General features: G+C 42.6%; 1 protein-coding gene across 1 annotated transcript in view; it reads left to right on the forward strand.

Annotated features, from left to right (window-relative positions):
• The first annotated feature begins 699 nt into the window (after nt 1-699).
• LOC124622812 overlaps nt 700-12,212 on the forward strand; it is a 50,662-nt gene continuing 39,149 nt past the window's right edge. The window contains exon 1 of the mRNA XM_047148603.1: nt 700-856. Coding sequence (XP_047004559.1) covers nt 735-856 — 122 coding nt within the window. The 5' untranslated portion in view covers nt 700-734. The remainder of the gene's footprint in view (nt 857-12,212) is intronic.

Below are 12,212 nucleotides of genomic sequence, written 5' to 3' on the forward strand. Positions count from 1 at the left end.
AACCACGCCGACCCTGCGATCGCTGCGGGACTAGGGCGTAAGCGAAAGGAATAAGTTTACGACTATTCAATGTATGATGGCGAAAGCTTGCGCCTTACACACTTTTCGTTGGTGTAATACCTCTAGCTGTAAAGAACTAAATATGTAGTGTCTTTTTGAAACTGAGAGTAAGATCATTCACAAACAACGAAAGAATATTAATTTTAAGAACATTATTTACAATTTCCTCTGTTGCTCTATGTATATTGAGGCTGATCACAATACTAGTTTTCATCCGCAAAAAATTTAATTCTGCTTTTTGTATGCTAGATAGAAGATTGTTTCGTATATGACAAACCATAGAGGGCCTAAGATTAAACCTTTTGAAACTCCATAGCTGATTCCTCCCCCCCCCCCCCCCCCCCCTCGCCACAGGAGCGTCATCTGCTGAGACCACTGGCTTTGCGTATACCAGCTTTGTGCAGCATTATAGTAATAATATACTGGACTTTTTCGTAAATTATCTGTGTTTCCTTGAGACTTTTTCTTCTCAATTCATGTAAAACAGGGCCCAAAAGTACATGTGTCCCTCCAACCTTCCATTTAAGACGTCTTGTCGAGCGGTAATTAAATGCAGATTTTGTTCATCTAGATTAGAACGTATCAGAGGCCTCTGTTTTTTGTGGCAGTAGCTGATCCTCGGTTTGGCCCTGCCGGCCAACGTGCAGGGCCAGGACTACACGGTGGGCGCGACCATGAAGATCGACTACGACCTGCCCAGCAATGCGACACAGCTGTTCGGTCAGGCGGCGGAGCGGGCCCTGGGCAGGCTCACGCGGTGGCAGCTGTACGCCACCGCCGAGGCTGCACTGTCCAGGTGAGGAGAGTCATGTCTAGCGTCACAAAGTCTTCTACCTTTATTATATTATGTTTATACTGTGTCGTGTCTTGGACGTTCGCTGAGTTTTTCTAATCTGACGTAGTGTACACTGCCCGACAAAAAAGAAGTACGCAGAAGACATGCTCTGGTGTCTTCGTACAAGTACGCACCTCCAATGGTTGTCTTTATGATTAGAGTTTCAACGTTCTGTGAGAGGTAGAATGGCCACGGAGTATATTAGTGTCGTTAGGGTTTAGTGTCATCAGAGTGATAGTGTCGTTACTAGAGCCGGAAGACTGTTAACAATGTTAGACATTGAGTAATCATTGTGAAGGACGTGAAGATCACACATACTCGCGTGAGACAGCGTTATCAGCAACTGACATACTTTGAAACGGATCTCCTTCTGGGTCTCCATTTGGCTATATGGTCGAATGGGAGAACATGCAGATTCGTCGGACATTTGGATGTGACAGTGGTCCGATGTTCAGGGGACGTGGAGCAGGCGTACTCGCCCTCAAGTTCGACCATGTCTGACCTCGACAACGGAGGACAGCCGTATTGTGCACCAATATTATTGTAACCCTTTCACATCTGCACGTGCCAAAGGAAAACAAGTAATGGATCCCCTGCACCATTCTGTGTTGTCCCACACCACTGGTCAGAAATGGAGAAGCAGGACTAGAGAATTATCGTCCCATGCATAGGCTGCTGTTAACACAAACTACTGCGTTTTGAGTGGTGCCATAGCCGGGCAGTGTGGACTGCCGACGGATAACGTCGCATTGCGTTCAGCGATAAGTTGTGGTTCTACACTATCTCGGATGACCATCTGCAGCGCCTATGGCGGTGACCTATGGAGACGTCCCCATTCTTCCAATGTTTTGGAGAGGCGTAGCGTTGTACTCCTGGTGTCACGATATGAGCAACCCTCGGGAATGACTTCAGGTCACGGCTGTTGGTTTTTCAACAGGGCAACGCTCGTCCACTCATGGTACTTGTCTCTATAACCTGTCTGCGTGATACTGAAGAACTTCCGTGGCTAGCAAGACACCCCGATCTGTCCCCAAAAGAACATATGAGAGACCAGCTCGAATGTCAACTCCGTCCATAGTGCCAGTAACGGGGGTGTCGAGGATTATCTGCAATTGTTGTAGGTCAGATTGCCCCAGTAAACGATACAAAGGCTTTATGACGATCTGCAATTGAATCAATCGAGAGAGGAAGCAGTGACGTAAGTGGGCCCTGCAAATATGACTTTATTTAGTAATCACTTAAATAACCTCACAACCCCACTTATCTCATGAAGTTTCGTTTCCTCCTCTCCTTCTGGGACCTTCACTTTTCTTTTAGCAGACAATGTAATCACAAGAGTTACGAAATCTTTGTTGCCTCACGTCCAATGTACAAGATTAAACGGAAATCCACGGGCTAAATTTCCAGCTGTCGTTCAGGAATGTTCTCTTATTGTTCCGGTGTAAGGAACTCGTGGTCTCCGGGTCTCGTTAGCAAAGTAATAGGATAACTACGATTTACACCCTTTGTTACATCAATTCCCTTCTGGTGACAAACAGACCCGAACTATTTGAAACAGTTAACGCAGAACAGGGAAACAGCGATCATAAAGCGGTTACTGCATCGATGATTTCAGCCCTAAACAGTAATATTAAAAAAGGTAGGAAGATTTTTCTGTTTAGCAAAAGTGACAAAAAGCAGATTTCAGAGTACTTGACGGCTCAACACAAAAGTTTCGTCTCAAGTAGAGATAGTGTTGAGGATCAGTGGACAAAGTTCAAAACCATCATACAATATGCATTAGATGAGTACGTGCCAAGGAAGATCGTAAGATATGGAAAAGAGCCACCGTGGTACAACAACCGAGTTAGAAAACTGATGCGGAAGCAAAGGGAACTTCACAGCAAACATAAACATAGCCAAAGACTTGCAGACAAACAAAAATTAAGCGAAGCGAAATGTAGTGGGAGGAGGGCTATGCGAGAAGCGTTCAATGAATTCGAAAGTAAAGTTCTATGTACTGACTTGGCAGAAAATCCTAAGAAATGTCAATGCGGTAGGTGGATCAAAACAAAATGTCCAGACACACTGTGACCAAAATGGTACTGAAACAGAGGATGACAGACTAAAGGCCGAAATACTAAATGTCTTTTTCCAAAGCTGTTTCACAGAGGAAGATTGCACTGTAGTTCCTTCTCTAGGTTGTCGCACAGATGACAAAATGGTAGATATCGAAATAGACGACAGAGGGATAGAGAAACAATTAAAATCGCTCAAAAGAGAAAAGGCCGCTGGACCTGATGGGATACCAGTTCGATTTTAGACAGAGTACGTGAAGGAACTTGCCCCCTTCTTGCAGCTGTGTACCGTAGGTCTCTAGAAGAGCGTAGCGTTCCAAGGGATTGGAAAAGGGCACAGGTCATCCCAGTTTTCAAGAAGGGACGTCGAACAGATGTGCACAACATTAGACCTATATCTCTAACGTCGATCAGTTGTAGAATTTTGGAACACGTATTATGTTCAGGTATAATGACTTTTCTGGAGACTAGAAATCTACTCTGTAGGAATCAGCATGGGTTTAGAAAAAGACGAAACCCAGCTCGCGCTATTCGTCCACGAGACTCAGAGGGCCATAGACACGGGTTCCCAGGTGGATGCCGTGTTTCTTGACTTCCACTAGGCGTTCAATACGGTTCCCCACAGTCGTTTAATGAACAAAGTAAGAGCATATGGACTATCAGACCAATTGTGTGATTGGATTGAAGAGTTCCTAGATAACAGAGCGCAGCATGTCATTCTCAATGGAGAGAAGTCTTCCGAAGTAAGAGTAATTTCAGGTGTGCCGCAGTGGAGTGTCGTAGGACCGTTGCTGTTCGCAATATACATAAATGACCTTGTGGATAACATCGGAAGTTCACTGAGGCTTTTTGCGGATGATGCTGTGGTATATCGAGAGGTTGTAACAATGGAAAATTGTACTGAAATGCAGGAGGATCTGCAACGGGTTGACGCATGGTGCAGGGAATGGCAATTGAATTTCAATGTAGACAAGCGTAATGTGCTGCGAATACACAAAAGGAAAGATCCTTTATCATTTAGCTGCAATATAGCAGGTCAGCAACTGGAAGCAGTTAATTCCATAAATTATCTGGGAGTAGGCATTTGGAGTGATTTAAAATGGAATGATCATATAAAGTTGATCGTCGATAAAGCGGATGCCAGACTGAGATTCATTGGAAGAATCCTAAGGAAATGCAATCCGAAAACAAAGGAAGTACCTTCCAGTACACTTGTTCGCCCACTGCTTGAATATTGCGCACCGATGTGGGATCCGTACCAGATAGGGTTGATAGAAGAGACAGAGAAGATCCAACGGAGAGTAGCGCGCTTCGGTACAGGATCATTTAGTAATCGCGAAAGTGTTACGGAGATGATAGATAAATTCCAGTGGACGACTCTGCAGTAGAGACGCTCAGTAGCTCGGTACAGGCTTTTGTTGAAGTTTCGAGAACATACCTTCACCGAGGAGTCAAGCAGTATATTGCTCCCTCCTACGTATATCTTGCGAAGAGACCATTAGGATAAAATCAGAGAGATTAGAGCCCACACAGAGGCATACCGACAATCCTTCTTTCCACGATCAATACGAGACTGGAATAGAAGGGAGAACCGATCGAGATACTCAAGGTACCTTCCGCCACACACCGTCAGGTGGCTTGCGGAGTACGGATGTAGATGTAGATGGAGATGGTTCTGTGAAAATACCTTCACAACAGTGAGAAAGCCTACTGTATGCAATCAGTGTAACATGGATCGCGTGTCCCGTAGGCGTCCATGTACAGGTGCAAAACTTATGATGTGACTGCAGTCGCAGCTTAATGTCGTTTTACTGCTCTTCCACTGTAGTCAGTGACCCCGCACCCGAGGTGTACATCAGTCAAATTATCATCAGTGAATCTGTCCGCACTGTTCCGCATGACAGTTAACGTACAACATTGCCGCGAAAACAAATCTGACACGGAAACCGTGGTGAAGAGAATGAAAACGTAAGGGTGAAGAATAAAGTGACGTTCCTATCGTCAACAGCAAGTACTTCGAATGGAAGGATCAAGTTTCTTTCCAAACAAGACACACACGACATATAGTCAGTATCTGCACTGTTCTACAGACATTTTCGCTCAAATACAGTTACAAAAAAAAGTGGCGGTAAGAAGAATAGGAAATACAGTTACTCTAAAAGGAGCAGACGGAGACCACGCTCTCCTTACACCAAAACACTTAGAAAATATCACTGAAAAAAATATCAGTGTACTTCCTTCCAAACGCAAGTGTAAAATAAAAATGTTTTCTTTGAGTGATAAGTATCAAAACAATCATCTTGCCCTAAAACGTTGCAGTGGTCACTTTCAAGAAGAACCTTATACATAAGTACATGGAGATCGCAGAGGCAGATTAACACCGATATTTTCGTTACTCACCTGTGTAATGCTTCAGTGTGGATGCTTCCGTTCTCAGAAATCTTAACGTCTGCCACATCAAAGTATACTAAATTTTACTAAAAACGAAAATGTGTTCCGAAACCTCGCTTTACAGCCAAATAGTTAAGGTCAATTTCCTTCAGCTTCTTGAACATAACAGAGGTGACATATTAGAAATATTATTTCAGTTCCAGTAGCACAAATGAAATGTAATTAGTTTGACGTATCTTGGTGGTGGTGTTTCGGGTTCCGCTAAATAGCTCAGGAGTCCATTGCTACACGGGCAGCGAGGTCTGCGTGGCGTGGCACTGGGCGATTTTTTAGGTTAGAAGGTCCCACAGAAACATAAAAACGGCTTCAGTCTCAAAAGACGCAAGACCAACACAGGAAGAAAGTAGATCTAGGAACCATCAGTACAGCAACTGTAAAATGTCGTAGCTGCATTGGGACAAAACCAGAGCACCAAGGGCTAACAGAAAACACTGGTGCTCAAATCATTACACGCACTGTCAGCTGACTGAAACCAGAGAAAAAGTCAGCCGAAATTTTTGACAAGGACCTAACAGTGTTCATAAAGGATAGGACAAATACAGTTGGCGGTGGCGTGTTTGTTGCTATTTGAAGTAGTTTATCGTGTAGCGAAACTGGATAGTTCCTGTGAGTTAAAATGGGTAAAGGCCATTCTTGGCAACCGGAATAAAATGACAGTTCCATCCTTTTACCGACCTCCCAACTCAGACGATACAATTGCTGAAAGGTTCAAAGGAAACTTGTATCTCATTTCAAACACATACCTGACTCGTACAATTACAGTTCTACACCTACCTGTATATCTGTAGTGTGCAAACTACCGTGAAATGAATGGCAGAGGGTACGTCCTACTGTCCGAGCTACTAGGATTCCTTCCCGTTCCATCGATGTATGGAGCGCGGAAAGCATGATTGTCTAAATGCCTCTGACGTGCTGTAATTATTCTAATCTCATCCTCAGGATCCATAAGTGAGCGATATGAAGCGGACTGTAGTATATTCCTAGTGTCATCATTTAGAGCTGGTTCTTGAAGCTTTTTTCGAAGACTTTCTCGGGATAATTTACTTCTGTCTTCAAGAGTCTGCCAGTTCAGTTTCTTCAGTATCTCTGTGATACTTTCCCACAGATCAAACAAAGCTGTGATCATTCGTGCTGCCCTCCTCCGTATACGTTCAATATCCCCTGTTAGTCCTGTTTGGTATGGGCCCCACACACTTGAGCAATATTCTTGAATCGGTCGCACAAGTGATTCTTAAACAATCTCTTTTGTAGACTCACTGCTCTTCCCCAGTATTTTACCAATAAACCGAAGTCTACCACCCGCCTTACCCCCGACTGAGTCTATATGGTCATTCCGTTTCACATCCTTACAAAGTGATGCACCCAGGTATTTGTATGAATTGGCCGATTCCACCAATGACTCACTAATATTGAAGTTATAGGATTGTACGCTTTTTCGTTCTGTGAAGAGTACAGTTTTACATTTCTGAACATTTAAAACAAGCTGCCAATCTCTGCACCACTTCGACATCTTATCAAGATCTGACTGAATATTTATGCAGCTTCTTTCAGACAGTAATTCATTACAGAGAACTGCATCATCTGCAAAAAATTACTATTAATATCGTCCCTCTACATCCAAGATAACATCTGCGTCCTTCTACCAAAAAATCTTCAATCTATTCACAAATCTCACTTGATAACCCATATGATCGTACTTTTGACAGTAAGAATAGGTGTGGTACTGTGTCAAATGCTTTTCGGAAATCATGAAGTACTGCATCTACCTGAATGCCTTAATTCAAAGCTTTCAGTATGTCATATTGGAAACTTGAGAGTTGAGTTTCACATGATCGATGATTTCGAAATCCATGCTGGTTGGCATGGGAGGGATCATTCGTTCGAGATACCTCATTATGTTTAAGCTCAGAATATGTTCTGCCGGTGAGATTCTACAACAAATCGATGTCGAGGATGGACGGTAGTTTTGTGGATCACTTCTACTATGCTTCTTGTAGACGGGTGTGACCTGCCCTTTTCTCCAATAACTGCGCATGGATATTTGTTCCAGGGATCTACAATATATTATAGTCAGAAAATGGGCTAACTCAGCCGCAAAATTCAGTATAGAATCAGATAAGGATTTCGTCAGGTCCCGAAGCTTTATTCAGTTTTAACGATTTCTGCTATTTCTGAACACTTATTTCGCTCATCTTTTCGATGATACGAGCTTTACATTCAGGCAATTCTCCTGGGTTTTCCTCTGTAAAGGAACATTTGAAAACGGAGTTAAACATTTCAGCTTTTGCTTTGCTACTCTCAATTTCAGTTCCTGTCTCATTCGCCAGGGACTAAACACTAAGTTTGGTTGCACAAACAGCTTTCACATACGACCAGAATTTCCCTGGGTTTTGAGAAAGATCATATGACAATGTTCTGCTACGGTAGTCGCTGAAGATTTCACACATCACTATCTTGACAGTCAAACGCGTTCCAGTTAGCATGTCTATATCTATAGCCTTACGCTTTGTTTTATACTGTATAATACAGTAATCTCTGTTTCTTTAGAAGTTTCTTTACAGTGACTGTACGCCATGGTGGATCCCTCCCATTTAGAACTGTTCTAATGGGTACGTAGCTATCCAGCGCATGTAAATTACTCTTTTAAACTTCAGCCATAATTCCTATACATGCTCCTGCTGTGCTGAAATTTTCACGTTCCTCACTGAGATATGACACTACTGATTTTTTATCTAGTTTATTGAACATCTATTCCTTTCTGCTTGTTTTATTTGTCCCTTGCACTTTCGTAATCATTGTTCCCACTACTACTGGTACTCAAAGAAGTTAGGACTATTTGTTGCCATTAGAACCAATATATTTCCTACATGGGTGTGGTTCCGAACTATCTGGTCTAGGTAGTTTTCAGAGAAGGTATTTAGTAATGTCTCAGATGATGTCTTATCGCGGCCACCACTAAAAGAACTGTAATTTTCCCAATTGACTGTTGGGTAAATAAAATCTCCACCGTTTATTACATAATAATTTGGGAACTTGAGTGTAAGTGAAGTGAGGTTTTCTCTGTTACATCAGGACAAGTATGTGGAGGGCGACATGACTATCCAGTCATCATATTACGCCCACCCTCGATACTGAGTCTTGCCGAATGTCACACGCAGCTTCAGTTTCTGTCTCGGTGTATTTGAGTTTCTTGCCTACTGCAACAAATACATCACCTTCATTTCCCATTTGACTATCTTTCAATATACACTTAAATTTTCCCGAAAAATTTCAGCGCTGTCAGTTTCAGGTTTCAACCAGTTTTTTGTACCTAGTATTATGCGAAGTTCACTGGTTTTCAGGAGCGCTTCAAACCCTGGCACTTTGTTGCTTGGGCAGTTAACAATTAGGATTTTAATAGTCTCACTTGTTGGTGGTATTTCTTTTGATCTTACCGATACCTCTGGGTTTCTTACAGCTATCATTATCTGGACCAGATGGAGAGTCGTCTAATCTGAACTACCCTCATGTGCACTCCGAGCACATTCAGCTGCCGGATTAGCAGCCTCTGATGTATAATGTACACCTCACCCATTTAGGGGGACCCTATAGTCCTCAACTTGCAGCCTAGCTTGTCACGGAACCTTCGAAGCCTCTGGTTCAGTCTTTCCACTCATTTCTGGAGACAATGCCGCAAATTATGAGGTTCGCTAAAACACCATGTGTAAGGCTGATCTTCTCAACCATCTCTGACAGTCGCTGGCATGGCACAGGTATGACCCTGGGACCCATACAATGGGCAGCATTTGTTCCAACGTGTGCCACAACCTGCAGCTAGTTGCACCCTGCTCCCTCAATGGCTGCCGGAACAGCCGCTTCACACTGAGCGCGCCTGGTGTCCTTTCCTGTCCCTTGCTGCCATTTGCCTAAGGGTACCATCATTCACTTTACGTTCGAACTGCCGACGACTAATAGATCCCTACCCTTCTGCGTTTGCCTCCTCTTGACACGGCCAAAACAAGTATACCCAGAACAACTGAAGTGAGTCCCACTTGCACAGTTTCAGTGAAAGACAGCACCTCAAACGTATCGGTTAGGGGGATCGATACAACACTTTGAGTCCTCTCTGGTCCACGTCCATCCTGCACAGGACGCCTAGCTCTACCACTGACACGTCACCCGTTGTCAAGTGGACGCGTAATGACAGATCCTGTACTTTCTGCAGAGGAAACATTATCCACAGCAGCAGATAGTATTTGAGGTACCTTTGGTATCGGTAACATGTGTGCACGACTTTCAGGAGCTCTTCCAGTGCAGCAGCCGCCAATCGTTTGACACTAGTCAGGGCGATTTCCAGCTGGTTATGAATTCAACAAACTCATTCTGTGTTCGATAACAGCATTCAGGTGGGGGGGGGGGGGGGGGCGCTACATTTTAGCTAGTGCGATGTATTACAGGACAGTGAACCAATAAATAACTTTAAATTAAGCCCGCTGGTTATCTTTTAATCTCTTGAGCTACGAAGTTGCTAATTCCCTATAAGTATTGAAGCAAACACACAAAGGAGATTTCTAAAGGGAACAGAAAAACCTGTAGTAAAAATTACTGATTTCCTGAAACTTCTTGAGTTAAATTATAGTTATTAGCAAACTCGAAAATAGAATTAATTTACGGTAAATGTATATTATATATACTCCACTTTAAGGAAAAACTAGATGTAACACGATTTGTCAGTTGAAATATGTTCTACGGTAACTAAATTACAAACGCCGACTTACTACAAAATTATAGATTATGCACAAAAAAATGTCAGCTTCCGAAAATTCTCAAAACTGCATCTTTATTTGCGTTTATATACTTGAAATTCGATTGTGATCTGCTTTTTGGGAGTAACTGTGACCCACAATCCCTGATTTTCTACAAATTAAATTACGTACCCAAAACACTCGTGCCGATAGCTTACGAAAATATGTTTTTGCAAGCGTCCGAAAATTCTCAAAAATAACCTATTTCTCACGTAATAATCCAATGGAATTAGAGAACTATTGTTTTGAACGAGGATAGGCCTACTATTCTCCAAAATTTTAAAAGAGCGCAAATAAGTTGAAGCTTTCAATTAACGATAACAGAACGAATTTATCATGGCATTCGCGAATGTTCGAAATATCACAATAAAACCGGTATTGATACAGTCAACGAAAGATTATGCAGAAGCAACGGGAACAGTAAAATATGCGAATATGACTTCAATTTACCCTCGATATGTTGGCAAAAACAAATGTCTAAATCCTGAGGTAGCATAAAACATCACCCTAAATTGGGCTAAAGGCATTCTCTAAAAATTATTTCGAGCATTTAGTTCATCAACTCAATCGTATAGTAAACGGTTGTGTAAACATACTTGGCTTCTTAGCAACAAATAAACCTTAGCTAATAACGAGCATCAAAACGGATACAGGGATTGGAGAAAACAGGGCAGTCGTAGCGAGAGTCAATACCCTAACTCACAAATCCACCAAAAATGAACGAAATACATATCTATTCACAAAAGCAGAGAAAATTCGTTTGACCCCATCTTGGGAGACAATTTCCACTCGTTACAAATTAAAAACGTACGTATAGAACGGGTGTGGCCTGAAGTCAAAGAAACACGGGGTGTTCAAAAAGTCTCTCCGCACTGTCGTATGATTGTTAGCCGCGCGTGCTGTATGATTGTTCGCCTGCTGGGTTACTTCCCTTCAAGTGGACTCTCCCAACATTCCTCTGTTTCGTTTATATCAGCCAGCGTCAGTAGTATGGTTGACGTGTGTCGTTACGTGTTGGCGCGAACGTTTTAGTTCCTCTGTTCGTTTGTTTCGTTTTTGTCACTGTTAAAATGCTAACCACTGAAGAACGTGTGTTTTTAGTCGAACAAGTGTTCAAAGCTGGCGGTGAATACACAGTTTAAGTTCGTCAAACATTTAATTCGGTTTTCCCGGAGACAACCCTTCCACATCGCGATACTGTGCGAGATTTGATTAACATATTTCGAAGTACGGGTTCAGTGACAGATGCACCGAGAAGTGGTCGTCATAGCGTTTTGTCTGAGGATAAACTACTAGATTTTTCCGATAAATTGCCATGAGTCCCAACAAGTCAGTAAGAAAACTCTCCCAGGCAATCGATGTTAATGTCGGACCGACCCACACAGCTGCAAGGAAAAAATTAGAACTTTTCCCATACAAACTGATAGTCGTGGAAGAACTGAAACATACTGATCATGCCAACAGACTGCATTATTGTCAATGGTTCAAACATTTCTTTCAACAAAATGGAAGGGATATTCTTAATGAAACGTTTTTCACTGATGAGGCGTCGTTTCATTTATCCGGGTACATGAACTCGCAAAATCCTCGTATGTGGAGTACTGCAAATCCATCGTGTATTCATGAGGAACCACTTCATTCTGTGAAAATAGGAGTTTGGGTTGCAATTTTTAGACGTCGGATTGTGGGTTCCATATTTTTCAACGAAACAATAAACGCACAACGATACTGCAGTGATATTCTGTATCCATTCATAGGAGAACTTGTGTTAAGTGAAACACTGAACGATTATTTTCAACAAGATGGTGCAACCGCGCATACAGCTCACGTTTCAATGTCACTGCTTGCTGATGTTTTTTGTGATCGCATAATTTCACGGGGACTTTGGCCTCCACGATCGCCTGACCTAACACCACCTGTCTTTTTCTTCTGGGGTGCAGCGAAAGCAACTGTCTATAAAAACCGTCCAAAATCCATCGATGAATTGAAAACTGCAGTATCCACTTTTAGTGCTTCTGTCACAGA

The sequence above is a fragment of the Schistocerca americana genome, chromosome 7, assembly GCF_021461395.2.
Source record: "Schistocerca americana isolate TAMUIC-IGC-003095 chromosome 7, iqSchAmer2.1, whole genome shotgun sequence".
NCBI classification, from domain to species: Eukaryota; Metazoa; Arthropoda; class Insecta; order Orthoptera; family Acrididae; genus Schistocerca; species Schistocerca americana.